This window comes from Hylobates moloch, unplaced genomic scaffold, assembly GCF_009828535.3.
Source record: "Hylobates moloch isolate HMO894 unplaced genomic scaffold, HMol_V3 SCAFFOLD_15, whole genome shotgun sequence".
Lineage (NCBI taxonomy): Eukaryota > Metazoa > Chordata > Mammalia > Primates > Hylobatidae > Hylobates > Hylobates moloch.
In genome coordinates, this window is record NW_026652290.1 from 77,857,642 (window position 1) to 77,873,474 (window position 15,833).

At 41.9% G+C, this 15,833-nt stretch overlaps 1 protein-coding gene across 7 annotated transcripts in view; it reads left to right on the forward strand.

The window, feature by feature from the left end:
• Positions 1–15,833, forward strand: part of STPG4 (sperm-tail PG-rich repeat containing 4) — a 60,980-nt gene that overhangs the window by 20,222 nt on the left and 24,925 nt on the right. For 5 of the 7 annotated variants that reach the window (XM_058428623.1, XM_058428624.1, XM_058428627.1 and 2 more), the window contains 3 exons: positions 5,095–5,159; positions 5,360–5,414; positions 14,181–14,321. In XM_058428623.1, coding sequence (XP_058284606.1) covers positions 5,095–5,159; positions 5,360–5,414; positions 14,181–14,321 — 261 coding nt within the window. The remainder of the gene's footprint in view (positions 1–5,094; positions 5,160–5,359; positions 5,415–14,180; positions 14,322–15,833) is intronic. The other 2 variants (XM_058428625.1, XM_032176892.2) reach the window with 1 other exon arrangement.

The window sequence follows — 15,833 nt, forward strand, 5'->3', positions numbered from 1 at the left end:
CTCAAAGTTGATTACAAAACTTAAATGTAAAAAGCAAGACTATACAACTTCCAGAAGGTAACATAAGAAAATCTAGACGATGTTGAGTTTAGATCCTACACCAAAGGCATGATCCATGAAAGAAATAATTAATAAATTGGATTTCTTTGGAACTAAAATTTTCTGCTCAGCAAAAGACACTGAAGAGAATGAAAACACAAGTGACTGACTGAGAATATATTTGCAAAAGATATATCTGAGAAAGAACTGTTAACCAAAATATACAAAGAACTCTGAAAACCCAGCAATAAGAAAACAACTCAATTAAAAAATTGGCCAAACTCCTTAATACACACCTCTCCAAAGAAGACATACAGATGTCAAAAAAGCATATGAAAAAACTTTTCACATCATATGTCATCAGGGAAGTGCAAATTAAGACAATGAGATACTACACAAATAGGAAATGGCCCCAATCCAGAACACCGACAACATCAAAGCTGGCAAGGATGTGGAGCAACAGGAACTCTCATTCATTGCTAATGAGAATGCAAAATGGTATAGCCACTTTGGAAGACAGTTTGGCCATTTTTTAAAAAACTAAACATACTGTTACATAAGATCCAGCAGTTGTGCTCCATAGTATTTACCCACAGGACTTGAAAGCTTACACCCACACAAAAGCCTGCACATGGATGTTTATAGCAGCTTTATTCATAATTGCCCACATTTGGAAGCAACAAAGATGTTGCTCAGTAGATGAATGGATAAATAAACTGTGGTACATCCAGACAATGGAATATTATTCAGCACTAAAAAGAAATGAGCTATGAAGCCATAACAAGACATGGAGGAAACATAAATGCATATCACGAAGTGAAAGAAGCCAATCTGAAAAGGCTGTATATGGTATGATTTCACCTCTATGACATTCTGGAAAAGGCAAAACTATGGAGACTATAAAAAGATCAGTGGTTGTCAGGGGTTGAGGGGAGGGAGGGATAAATAGGGAGAACACAGGATTTTTAGGGCAGTGAAACCACTCTGTGATACTATAATAGTGGATACATGTCATTGCACATTCGTCAAAACCCTTGAAAGTACAACACCAAGAGTGAGGTCTAATGTAACATATGGACTTTGAGTGATAATGATTTGTCAATGTAGGTTCATCAGTTGTAACAACTGTACTTTTTAGTGTGGGATGATGATAATGGAGGTTATGCATGTGTGGGAGCAAAGGGTATATGGAAATCTCTTTCCTTGCAATTTTGCTATGACCCTAAAACTGTTCTAAATAAAGTCAAGTATATGTATATGTATATGTATATGTATATGTATATGTATATGTATATGTAGTCACACCAAGAGCTTAATAAGTAGGGTTGGCTTTTTTCACATTATTTCTGTTTTCTGACATTGATGGTGTTTGGTGCAACATAACTGAATTATATATCCACACTAATACCATCCTGCCACATTCAAACTCTTATAAGATTTGAGTGCCTGGCCGGGCGCGGTGTCTCACGTCTATAATCCCAGCACTTTGGGAGGCCAAGGCAGGTGGATCACCTGAGGTCCGGAGTTCGAGACCAGCCTGACCAACATGGAGAAGCCCTGTCTCTACTAAAAATACAAAATTAGTCGGACGTGGTGGTGCATGCCTGTAATCCCAGCTACTCAGGAGGCTGAGGCAGGAGAATCACTTGAACCCGGGAGGTTGCGGTGAGCCGAGATTGCGCCATTGCATTCCAGCCTGGGCAACAAGAGCCAAACTCAGTCCCAAAAAAAAAAAAAAAAAAAAAAAGATTTGAGTGCCTAATCAGCATGGATTGAAACATTAATTAGTGAGAATCAGATATTTTTTACCAGCATCTTGTCTAGATTCTGTAAGCCTTAAAAATGAAGAACTGGCCAGGCATGTTGGCTCACACCTATAATCTCAGCACTTAGGGAAGCTGTGGTGGGAGGATTGCTTGAGCCCAAGAGTTTGAGTCTAGCCCTGGCAACATAGTGAGATCTCAACTCTACAATAATTTAAAAAAATAGCTAGGTGTGGTTGCACATGCCTATAGTCCCAGATAGTCAGAAGGCTGAGGCAGGAGGATCGCTTGAGCCTGGGAGGTTGAAGCGCAGTGAGTTATGGTTGCGCCACTGCATTCCAGCCTGGGTGACAGAGCAAGACCCTGTCTCAAAAAAAAAAAAAAAAAGAACTGAGAAGCATATGTTGGAATTAGAAATACATATATACACATATATATATACCATTAGACCTAAGGAAAATGGAACCAAGTTTAGCAATGCACAGGAAAACGGTCTCCTACATAAAGCAGCTGACTATTCAAGACTTTATGAAAAAAAGCCCCATTTCAATTATGTTAAGTAGCAAAGAATGGTAAATGCCAAGTGTAGTAGGACAAATATAGATGTTACAGGTAACCAATATTCATTTCCAGAATAATGCTAAGAGTTTTTCCATGAGCACTTCGTTATGGAACTCTTACATGGATTGCTCAGTATAGATAAATAAATGACTGCTTTAAGAGTTTTTTTCCCCTTTTCAGTTTTCTTTTTTCGTCTCCTGTTTATATCTGTGTATGTGCAAGAGAGAGAGAGAGAGAGAGAAGCATAAAGCAAATATGCACATTTTAAAAACAGAAGGCAAACATCCATGTAATTGTCATCAGAATCAGGAAATAGGACATTGCTGGCCCCCAAGAATGCCCCGTTTAAATTGTGTTTCTGTGCTTCTATAAGACACAAGAATGACACAAGAATACCTTTGTTTCCTTGGTGTTTATGATGTCAAGTGAGCACTCAAGCAGCACAGGTGCATCAGGAAAATGCATATATTTCACCGTAAAATTTGTATTTACTGTTATCATCACTCTATCCACAAAAAGCTGCTTCTGCAATCAAAGTTGTGTACTAATATGGGAAAGACAGCTGCAGGGTGAAATATAGTAGTGAACTTCCATATGCCAGCGAGTGCTAGGAGGTAGATGCCTTTTTAACAAAAGCGGTATTGTTTCTTAAAATCTGATGTAAAAATAATAGGGGGTGGAGGGGATTATTCACTTCAGGTCCTAGGATTTTATAATATAACTCTTCCCTTCCTCCCTGCCAGCTCTGGATGTCTGGGTGATCTTCTCCTCCTGGCTTCTCATTTTCCTTTCTTCTTTCCCTCCCTTCCTTCACATATCTTCCTTTTTTTTTTTTTTTTTTTCAGAGTGAGTCTTGCTCTGTTGCCCAGGCTGGAGTCCAGTGGCACGATCTTGGCTCACTGCAACCCCCGCCTCCCAGGTTCAAGTGATTCTTGTGCCTCAGCTTCCCAAGTAGCTGGGATTACAGGTGCCCACCACCATGCCTGGCTAATTGTTGTATGTTTAGTAGAGACAGAGTTTCGCCATGTTGGTCAGGCGGATCTCAAACTTCTGACCTCAAGCAATCCACCTGCCTCGGCCTCCCAAAGTGTTGGGATTACAGGCATTAAGCCTCTCCTGTCTATTTTAACCAGTTCCTGACATTCTCATATCATACCTTTGGGCTAATGTCTCTAGACCCAGGGGCAATGGAGCCACCCAGGTTGTTTGCAACAATTTCCTGATGGAAATAGTGTTAGATGTGAGGCCCCTCTTTCTTGGAAGACCCTTGCTTGAGCTCCTTGGGGAAGTCCTGCCTTTCTTAAAAGCCTCCCTCAAATCTCATCATCTTTGTCATCTTGAGGTCACCCAGTTGGATTTAATCTCTTCCTACCCCCATATCTTCAATCTGTCTTTTAGCACTGATGACAGTGGTTTATGTTAGGATTGTTTCTGTAGGTGCCTCTCACTCCTGCTGGTCAGGGACCGTAGCTCTTTTAACCACTGTATTCCCTACTACTAGTGCTGTGCTTTACCCCAGAGCAGGCTCACTAAATGGATGAATTGATTTGTTGAATCTAGAATATTTAAAGTGTGATCACTGCTGGACATAGTGGCTCACATCTGTAATCCCAGCACTTTGGGAGGCCAAACTGGGTGGATTGCTTGAGCTCAGGTGTTTGAGACTAGCCTGGGCAACATAGCGAGACTTTGTCTCTATTAAAACCAAGAAAATTAGCCAGGTATGGTGGTGTGCATCTGTGTTCCCAGCTATTTGGGAGACTGAGGTGGGAGGATCACTTCAGCCTGGGACGTCGAGGCTTCAGTGAGCTGTGATCATGCCACTGCACTCCACCATGGGCAACAGAGCGAGACTTTGTCTCTAAATAAATAAATAAAAATAAGATGTGATCAGGTCAGGTACAGTGGCTCACACCTGTAATCCCAGCACTTTGGGAGGCTGAGGCAGGAGGATTGCTTGAGCCCAGGAGTTCAAGACCAGCCCGGGCAACATAGTGAGATCCTGTCTGCAAAAAATAAAAAAGTAGCTGGGTGCAGTGGCACACACCTGAAGTCTCAGCTACTTGGGATGTGGAGGTGGGAGGAGCACTTGAGCCCAGGAGTTTGAGGCTGCAGTGAATTATGTTCATGCCATTGCACTCCAGCCTGGATAACAGAGAATCTATCTCAAAAAAAGAAAAAAAAATGTGGCTGGGTGCGGTGGTTCATGCCTGTAATCCCAGCACTTTGGGAGGCTGAGGCAGGTGGATCACTTGAAGCCGGGAGTTCAAGACCAGCTTGGCCAACATGGTGAAACCCTGTCTCTACTAAAAATACAAAAATTAGCTGGGCGTGGTGGTGTGCACCTGTAATCCCAGCTACTCAGGAGGGTGAGGCAGAGAATTGCTTGAACCGGGGAGGTGGAGGCTGCAGTGAGCCGAAATCACACCACTGCACTCCAGCCTGGGTGACAGAACGAGACTCCATCTCAAAAAGAAAAAATGTGATCAATTTGACATTTTCCTATGAGCATCTCAGGCATGTTGTCTATAAAATTCACCATGAAGACCGAATATATGTTAAATGTTTTGAAGCTCCTCCACCTTTGGAAATGTACCTTTTCCTTTTCCACTATTAAAGAAGGAATTATCCAATGTTGTATGGTCATAAAATAAAAGATTACGAATGACAGATAACGAAGTGAGTTTACAACCTCTATTAATCTATTGGTGTCCTTTTCCATTCTGTGCAGTCAGTTCAGCTTTCTCCGGGGCAATACAACGTGCTTCCTGCACCAGTTCCCAAATATGCTTCCAGGTAATTATATACTTATTAAATACACTGCCTTTCTGTTTACATACATACATGCCAATACTCCTGGCTTTTAAACCTCATTTATGCACCTCATATGCAGATCAACATTTTAAAATATTTAATGAAAGGTAGGGAATAAGTTAACAAAGATCTTTAAAAAATAGATTTAGAAAATCACTTTTCTTTTTTATTTTAAAATATAGGAGCTGTGTATTTCGCTCAACAGTTCAAAGATTCCCAACAACCTATTTTATTCCCGTAAGTATAATGTAGACAGTTAACTCATCATGAATTTGGTGTTTAAAATATGCTGTGCTTTCTGGAGTAGAACAAGACGGCCAAATAGAATCCTCCAGTGATCATTCCCCCTAGCAGGAACACCAAACTGAACAATTATCCACACAAGAAAACACCTCTACAAGAACCAAAAAGCAGGTGTGGGATCGCAATACCAGGTTTTAACATTGTATCAAGGAAAGAGGCACTGAAGAGGGTAGGGTAGAAAAGACAGTCTTGAATTGTTGACACTACCCTTCCCCATCCCCTGGCAGCAGCCATGTGGCATAAAGAGAGAATCTGCCCTTGGGGAAGAGGGAATGCTGTGATGGTGAGACTTTGCACAGGACCACAGTGCTGCCTGTCACAGGGAAAGCAACACAGGACAGAATTCAGCTAGTGCCCGTGGAGGGAGCATTTAGACTAGCCAGCCAGGAATTGCCCATCCCAGCTGTTCGATATTGAGTTCCAGCTCTCCCTACCACTGTGGGCTGAAGTGCTCTGAGGTCCTAAATAAGCTTGAAAGGCAGTCTAGGCCACAAGGACTGCCATTCCTGGGCAAGTTCAGGTGCTCTGCTGGGCTCAGAGGCAGTGGACTTAGGGTACACAAGACCTAGTGAGACACCAGCTGGGGCAGCCAAGGCAGTGCTTGTAGCAGCCATCCCCCAGCCCCAGGCAGCACAGCTTGCAGCTTCAAGAGAGAGGCCTTTTGCTTGAGAGGAGGAGAGGGGAAACTAAAGAGGACTTGTCTTGCAATCTGGATACTAGCTCAGCCACAGCAGAATAGGGCACCTCAGGCAGAGTCCTGAGGCCCCCATACCAGGCCCTAGCACCCAGACAACATTTCTAGACACGTCTCTGGCTGGAAGAGAATCCACTGCCTTAAAGAGAAGGACCCAGTTCTGGCAAGATTCATCACCTACTGACGAAAGAGCCCTTGGGCTTTGAATAAACCCCAGCAGTGGCCAGACAACACTCACTGCAGGCCTTAGCCAGACAGTGCTGTGCTGCTTCAGGTGTGATCCAGCACTTTCCCAGCTACAGTGGTCACAGGGAGAGACTCCTGCTTGAGGAAAGGAGAGGGAGGAGTAAAGGGGATTTTGTCTTGCAGCTTGGGTACCAGTTCGGCCACAGTGAAGTAGAGCACCAAGCAGGATCCTGGGGTTCCCAATTGCAGGCCTTGGCTCCTGGATGGCATTTCTGGACTCCCACTGGGCCAGAGGGGAGCCCACTGCCCTGAAGGGAGAGACCCAGGCCTGGCAGCATTCCCCACAAGCTGACTGAAGAGCCTTGAGTGAACATTAGTGGTATCCAGGCAGTACTTGCTACAGGCCTGGGTGGTTGTGGCCATAGAGAGATTCCTTCTGCTTGAGGAGAGGGGAGGGAAGAGTGGAAGAACTTTGTCTTTTGGCTTGGGTGCCAGCTTAGCTGCAGTAGAATGGAATACCAAATAAATTCCTAAGTTTCCTGACTCCAGGCCCTGGCTCCCAGATGGCATTTCTGATCTGCACTGGGCCCAGGGGGCGCATGCTGCCTTGAAGGGAAGAGCCTTTGGGCCTTGAGTGAACATGGGCAGTAGCTAGGCAGTAGTTACTGCAGGCCTTGGGTGAGACCCAGTACCATGCTGGCTTTGGCTCTGACCCAGTGCAGTCCCAGGGATATTGGCCATAGAGGTGCTTGTGTCACCCCTCCCTCAGCTTTAGGTATCTCAGCACAAAGAAAGACTTCGTTTGTTTGGGGGAAGGGAAGGGAAGAGAACCAGTCTCTGCCTGGTAATCCAGGGAACTCTCTCAGATCTTATCCAAGACTACCAAGGCAGTACTTCTACAAGTCTACCAGAATCACAGCAATTACTAGGCTTGGGGTGCCCTCTAATGCAGACACAGCTACAGTGACCAAAGACAGATTACAGCACTTAATTCCCTTTGAATACTTGGAAAGCCTTTCCAAGAAGGACAGGTACAAACAAGACCAGCTGCGAAGACTACAATAAACACCTAACTCTACAATGCCCAGACATCGGCAAACATATACAAGTATCAAGACCATCTAGTAAAACACAACCTCACCAATTGAACTAATTAAAGCACCAGTGACCAATCCCAGAGTGACACAGATATGTGATCTTTCAGACAGAGACCTCAAAATAGCTGTTTTGACAAAGTGCAACAAAATTTAAGATGACACAGAGAAAGAATTCAGAATTCTATCAGATAAATTTAGCAAACAAATCAAAATAATTTTAAAAAATCAAGCAGATACTCTGGAGCTGAAAAATTCAATTGACGTACTGAAGAATACATAGGAGTCTCCCAGTAGCAGAACTGATCAAACAGAAGAAAAAATTTGTGAGCTTGGATGGGGTGCAGTGGCTCATGCCTGTAATCCCAGCACTTTGGGAGGCTGAGGCAGGCAGACGGCTTGAGGCCAGGAATTCAAGACCAGTCTGGCCAACATGGCAAAAGCTCGTCTCTGCTAAAAATACAAAAATTATCTGGGTGTGGTGGTGCACACCTGTAATCCCAGCTACTTGAGAGACTGAGGCATGAGAATCGCTTGAACCTGGGAGGTGGAGCTTGCAGTGAGCCAAGATTGTGCTGCTGCACTCCAGCCTGGGTGACAGAGTGAGACTCTGTCTCAAAAAAAAAAAAAAAAAAGAATTAGTGAGCTTGAAGACAAGCTATTTGAAAATACAGTCAAAGGAGACAAAAGAAAAAAGAATGAAGCACGCTTACAAAATCTATAAAATAGCCTCAAAACGGCAAATCTAAGAGTTATTGGCCTTAAAGAGAGAGAGAGAGAGAGATTGAAGTAGAAAGTTTATTCAAAGGGATAATAACAGGGACCGTTCCAAACCTAGAGAAAAATAGAAGTATTGAAGTACAAGAAGGTTATAGAACACTAAGCATATTTAACCCAAATAAGACCACCTCAAGACATTTAATAATCAAACTCCCAAAAATCAAGGACAAAGAAAGGATCCTAAAGCACAAGAGGAAAGAAGTAAATAACATACAATGGAGCACCAATACATCTGGCAGCAGACTTCTCAGTGGAAACCTTACAGACCAGGGGTGAGTGGCATGACATATTTAAAGTGCCAAAAGAAAAAAACTTATCCTGGAATAGTATATTCAGTAAAAAATCCTTAAAATGTGAAGGACAAATACTTTCCCAGACAACCAAAGCTAAGGCATTTCAACACCAGACCTGTCCTACGAGAAATGCTAAAAGGAGTTCTTCACATTCTGAAAGGAAAGGACATTAATGAGCAACAAGAAATCATCTGAGGCCCGGTGCAGTGGCTCATGCCTATAATCTCAGCACTTTGGGAGGCTGAGGCAGGAGGATTGCTTGAGTTCAGGAGTTCAAGATCAGCCTAGACAACATAGAGAGACTCCATCTCTACAAAAAAATTTAAAAATTAGCTGGGCATGATGGCATGCACCTGTGGTCCCAGCTACTCAGGGAGGCTGAGGTGGGAGGATCACTTGAGCCCAGGAGGTCGAGGCTGCAGTGAGCCATGTGTGTGCCACTGCAGTCCAGCCTGGGCAACAGAACAAGACCCTGTCTGAAGAAGAAGAAGGAGAAGGAGAGAAAGAATAAAGAAGAAAAAGAGGAAGAGGAGAAAGAGGAGAAAGAAGAGGAAGGAAAGAAAAAAGAACCCTAAAACTTAACATGGAACCACAAAAGACCCAGAATAGCCAAAGTCATCCTGAGCAAAATGAACAAAACTGAATCATATTACCTGACTTCAAATTATACTACAGAGCGGTTGTAGCAAAAACAGTATGGTAGTAGCATAAAAACGACACATAGACCAATGGAACAGAATAGAGAACCCAGAAATAAATCCATATATCTACAGTGAACTCATTTTTGACACAGGTGCCAAGAATACACATTGGGGAAAGGACAGTCTCTTCAATAAATGGTGCAAGGAAAACTGGATATCCACATGAAGACGAATAAAACTAGAACCTATCTCTTGCCATTTTACAAAAATCAAATCAAAATGGATTAAAGACTTAAATCTGGCTGGGTATGGTGGCTCATGTCTGTAATCCTAGCACTTTGGGAGGCCAAAGCAGGAGGATCCCTTGAGCCCAGGAATTCGAGACCAGCCTGGGCAATATAGGGAGACCCTATCTCTAGTTTAAAATAAAAAACAAAAACTTAAATTGAAGACCTCAAACTATGAAACTATCAAAACAAAACATTGAGGAAACTCCAGGACATTGGTCTGGGCAAAGATTTCTTGAGTGATTTCCCACAAGCACAGGCAACCAAAGCAAAAATGTATAAATGGGATCATATCAAGTTGAAAAGTTTCTGCACAACAAAGGAAACAATCAACAAAGTGAAGAGATGACCCACATAATGGGGGACAATATTCGCAAACTGTCCATCTGACAAAGGATTAATAACCATAATGTATAAAGAGCTCAAACAACTCAATACGAAAAAGGTCTTTTGTTTGAGACAGGGTCTTGCTTTTTCACCCAGGCTGAAGTGCAGTGATGCAAACACAGCTCACTGCAACCTCGACCTCCCTAGTGTGAGCAATCCTTCCCCTCAGCCCCCCAAGTAGCTGGGATTACAGGTGCATGCCACCACATCCAGCAAATTTTTGTATTTTTTGTAGAAATGGGGTCTTGCCATGTTGCCCAGGCTGGTCTTGAACTCCTGGGGTCAAGTGAGCTGCCCACCTTGGCCTCCCAAAGCACTAGAATTACAGGCATGAGCCACCGTGCCCAACCTCAGTAGGAAAAAACCTAATAATTTGTTTAAAAAATAGGCAAAAGATCTGAATAGAAATTTCTCAAAAGAAGACATACAAATGGCCAACAGGTGTATAAAACGGTGCTCAACATCATTAATCATCAGAGAAATGCAAATCTAAACTACAATGAGATATCATTGCATCCTAGTTTAAGTGACTTATATACAAAATACAGGCAATAGTGAATGCTGGCGAGGATGTGGAGGAAAGGGAACCCTTGTACACTGTTGGTGGGAATGTAAATTAGTACAGCCACCATGAAGAACAGTACAAAGGTTCCTCAAGAAAGTAAACATAGAGCTACCATATGATCCAGCAATCTCACTGCTGGGTATATACCCAAAAGAAAAGAAATCAGTATATTGAAGAGGTATCTGGTGTTTGTTGCAGCACACTGTTCACAATAACCAAGATTTGGAAGCAACCTTAGTGTACAGTAGCAGATGAATGGATAAAGAAAATGTGGTACATATACACAACGAAGTACTACACAGCCATAAAAAATAATGAGGTCCTGCTATTTGCAATAACATGGACAGAACTGGAGGTCATTATGTTAAGTGAAATAAGCCATGCACAGAAAGGCAAACTTTGCATGTTCTCATGTATTTGTAGGAGCTAAAATTTATTAATAAAACAATCAAACTCATGCAGATAGAGAGTAGAAGGATGGATACCAGAGACTAAGAAGGGTAGTGGAGGATGGGGAAAGGGGAAGTGGAGATGGTTAATGGATACAAAGATATAGTTAGATAGAATGAATAAGATCTAGTATTTGATAGCACAACAGGTGATTATAGTCAACAATAATTTATTGTACATTTAAAAATTGACTGGGCACGTTGGCTCACACCTGTAATCCCAGCACTTTGGGAGGCCAAAGCAGGCGGATCATTTGAGGTCAGGGGTTCAAGACCAGCCTACCAGCCTGGCCAACATGGTGAAGCCCCATCTCTACTAAAAATACAAAAATCAGCCAGCTGTGGTGGCATGCGCTTGTAATCCCAGCTACTCAGGAGGCTGAGGCAGGAGAATCGCTAGAACCTGGGAGGCAGAGGTTGTAGTGAGCTGAGATCGCGCCACTGTACTACAGACTGGGCAACAGAGTGAGACTCCATCTCAAAAAAATAAATAAATAAATAAATAAAATAAAAATAAGAGTATAATTGGCATGTTTGTAACATAAAGAAATGATAAATCCTTAAGGTGATGGATACCCCATTTATCCTGATGTTACTATTACACATTGTATGCTTGTATCAAAATATCTCAGGTACTCCATAAATATATATACCTACTATGTAGCCATAAACATTTTTCAAAATAAAATATACTATGAATCCTTTTGCTATAGTAAGATTAACATTTTGCTCATCATAGTAGATAAGCTCTGAAGGATTAATGCAATTGACTTAAGATATACATAAAGTATATCTGAAGATATACGAGAAATGAGTAGCCAGTTTGTGGCAAGTTGTAGAAGAAAATGTTCGGCTCCTTTACTTTCTTTAGGTCTTGACTGAAATACCGCTTTCTCAGGAAGGTCTTCCCAAGTCACCTATTCAAACTTGCTGTCCCCTTCCTTGGCTTATTTTTTACTTCATAGCATTCATAACTGTCAGACACAATACCTTTTAAAATGTATCTACTCTGTTTTTATCTTTCCCCCTCACTAGAATGTAAGCTTATGAAGGCAGGGATTTCTTTCCTGTATACCTAGCACCTAGGCAAGTGACTGGCACATAGTATTTGGTGAATTAATTAATTAAATCGCTAGAGATATTCAATAGATCATGGTATTAACAAAAAGGAAGCACCTCTCTGTTTCTTTCCTTTTAAAGATATGAAAATGCTTTTCTATTTCTAAATATTTCCAAATGCATGACCATGAGTTATGATAAAAAATGAACTCCTTTAGATAAGTAGCTAATCAGTAGGATGTCAAAAAAAAAAATTATATAAATCATCTGAAAGAATAAGAAAATATAAAATTGGCTGGGCACAGTGGCTCACGCCAGTAGTCCCAGCACTTTGGAAGGCTGAGGCAGGCAGATCATTTGAGGTCAGGAGTTTGAGACCAGCCTGGCCAACATGGTGAAACCCCGTCTCTACTAAAAATACAAAAATTAGCTGGGTGTGGTGGCATGCGCCTCTAATCCCAGCTACTCAGGAGGCTGAGGTACGAGAATCACTTGAACCCAGGAGGCAGAGTTTGCAGTGAGCCAAGATCACACCACTGCTCTCCAGCCTGGGCAATAGAGTGAGACTCAGACTCAAAAGCAAAAACAAAAACAAAAACAAAACAAACAACAACAACAACAAAAAAACAAATAAAATATAAAATTGTTTTGGGATAGTTTGATGCACTATAATTATTTATTTGTAGTTATAAACTCAGGATCAAAAAAGACCACATAGCAAACATCTGCAAAAAAAAAAAAAAAAAAAATTGAGATAACTGAACAGAGCTCAGAAACAGATCCTAGAATATATTAATACAAGATTTTTATATTTGATAAAGATGGTATGACAAGTCAGTAGAGAAAGGAAAAGATATGTTAGGTAACTTATTAAATAACTTGGAAAAGGTGTTAGATTCTCACTTCATAGCACACATTAAAATAAATTTCATATTGATTAAAGAATTAGATACTTTTGAAGCCATTAAACCAGGAGAAAATATATTAGTATATATCTAAAGATAAGCAAACTTTCTGAGATAATAGCAAAGGAAGAAATTTCAAAGGAAAAGAAATACTAGATTTGATTATATAACATTAAAAATGTTTTGTATAGCAGAAAAAAAACTGCAAACAAAATAGGCAAATGCAGACTAGGAAAAGTATTTTCAACATTCCTAACAGATAAAGGATTAATAGCATTATCTATAAAATTATCATAACAATCTATAGGAAAAACAACTGAAAAGTAAAACAGATAAAGGACATAAATAGACAATTCATAAATAAGAAATTCAGATATCCAGTAAAGGTGAAAAATCTTTTGATCTCACTAACATTTAAGTGTGTGAGAGACTAAAAGGCTGATTGAAAGCTCTCTGTATGTGGGTGGTATAGAAGGCTAAATTATAGTCCCCAAAGATACGTCTATGTCCTAATGCCTGGAATCTATGGATGTTACCTTATATGGCAGAGATTTTGCAGATGTGGTTAAGGATTTTGGGATAGGGAGATTATCCTGTACTCCAGGGTGGGGGCAGAATGAGATTACACACACACACACACACACACACACACACACACACACACACACGGAGAGGGCAATTCAAATATAGAAGCAAAGACTACAGTGGTGCAGCTACAAGTCAAGAAATGCTGGCAGCCACTAGAAGCTGAACGAGGTAAGGAACAGCTTCTCCCTTAGATCCTCTGGAGGGAGCATGGCCCTGCTGACATGTAATTTTAGCCCAGTGAAACTGATTCAGCCTTCAGACCCTAGAACTATGAGAGAATAAATGTGTTTGTTTAAGACACCGAATTTGTAGTAATTTGTTAGAGCAGCCATAGTGAATGAATACAGGTGGGGATTATCTCCAGGTGGGTTTCATACTGGATGAGTGGGATAAGGACCTGGCTTTTCCTTTGATAGCCCATAAATATCTGTATCTGTAGGTCTTTTTTCTAGGATACGTCAGTTGATTCAAAACGACTCATCAGCTTACTGCCTGGGGTTTAAGCCAGCTGTCAGTGTTCTGGGAGCTGAGTGGAGGGAGGGGCCTGTGGTCTCATCATTCAGTGTGTTGAAGTTCACTTAATTCCAGTTTTCAGTAAAGGCCCACATCCTCACAGTGCTTGGGGCTCCTGAGTCCAGATCTGTGGTGCAGTCTCCTCAGAACTAAACTCCCTGACTCCTGTAGAGATATGGGAAGGGGAGTTGCCTGACAGCTAGGGGTGAGGGGAGACGGACCTGAAGTAAAAATATTCAACCAGACCTTCTGCTTTCAGATCTACCCCCACCCCCACCTCACAGGTGCCCGATGCCTTAAATTCCCCAGCTTTCCTTGTGTTCTGTGGAGCAAATCAGCTCACTGCTCCTTGGCAAGTCCTCTGCAAGGATTTAGGCTTCTGCCTTCTCTACACTGCCAGGTCAGCTACTATTCCTCCAAACTGCTTCACATCTTCCAAAAATATGTCATTCTCTCATGTTGACTGTTGTCTCTGTCTTGGCTCTTTGTGTATGTGTATGTATAGTTGTGTGTTGGGGGAGTAGAGTGAGATAGAACAGGAACCCCCTCTTAGGGACCTGGATGCCCCACCAAACATTAATGTTTTTTATATTTTAAATTCCTTCAAAAAATTTTTCAGATACCTATTAATAGCTAGCCTTGAGAAGTAAATAACTTAACAACAAAAAGATAACAGTAGCTAAAAACAATAGCCAAGAACACTAAAATCACAGGATGTTTGCTACCCCTATGACATCTTAACATATGACTGAAACCTGGACCCCCACCAAATGGATGTGCCTGGTCCATAGATGTCAAATAAGGGGGAACTGGGACTAAACTCTAACCACATTCTTTTTTTTTTTTTTTGAGACGGAGTCTTGCTCTTTCGCCCAGGCTGGAGTGCCGTGGCGTGATCTCAGCTCACTGCACGTTCTGCCTCCCAGGTTCACTCAATTCTCCTGCCTCAGCCTCCTGAATAGCTGGGACCACATTCTTATTCTAAATTTCTTCCAGGTGTGACCTGGAAAAAGTCACACCCACAAGCCAGAGCTAACATTCTTTTCTGCTTGTCCCCAGTTTTTTTGTTTGTTTTTTGTTTTTTTGTGTTTTTTTGAGAGAGAGTCTCACTCTGTCGCCCAGGTTGGAGTGCAGTGGCACAATCTCGGCTCACTGCAACCTCCACCTCCCCAGTTCAAGCAATTCTCCTGCCTCAGCCTCCCTAGTAGCTGGGATTACAGGTGTGGGCCACCACACCCAGCCAATTTTTGTATTTTTAGTAGAAAGGGGTTTCACCATATTGCCCAAGCTGATTTTGACCTCCTGACCTCAAGTGATCCACCCACCTTAGCCTCCCAAAGTGCTGGGGATTACAGGCATGAGCCACTGCCCCTGGCCTGGCCCCACATTTTTAAACCAAGCCTCTCTTTTTTTATCCGACTGCAAATCAGAAAATCTTTAAATGTACCTATGACCTGTAAGCCCTTGCTTCAAGCAATCTCACCCTTTTAGGCTAAATAAAACCAGTGTATAACCTCCATATATAATTAACAATTTTGCCTGTAATGTCTGCTTTCCTCACATTTAGCCCTACCCTTAAAAATTCTTACGTGCAAGCCACTGCGGAGGTCAGGACTTAAACGTTAGCTGTCTGGTCCTCCTTGCTTGGTGCCCTGGAAATAAATGCCTTCCCTTTTACCACTACAAACCTCACTTTAGGTATCTGGTCTTACTGCACTGGGTGAGCAGCCCCTAGTCTGTTCTACAACGAAGTTACGTCTTTTTTATTTGATGGGAAAAGAATGGAGATAAATGCATGTGTTCAGTTGGCTTTGGAAGCAAGCAGTTAGTACGCCAAGTTTTTTCTCCACTGCATGATATTGTATTTCCTTTGAAATGCATGCTTTAAATGAAGGCTGTGAGTTAATAATGA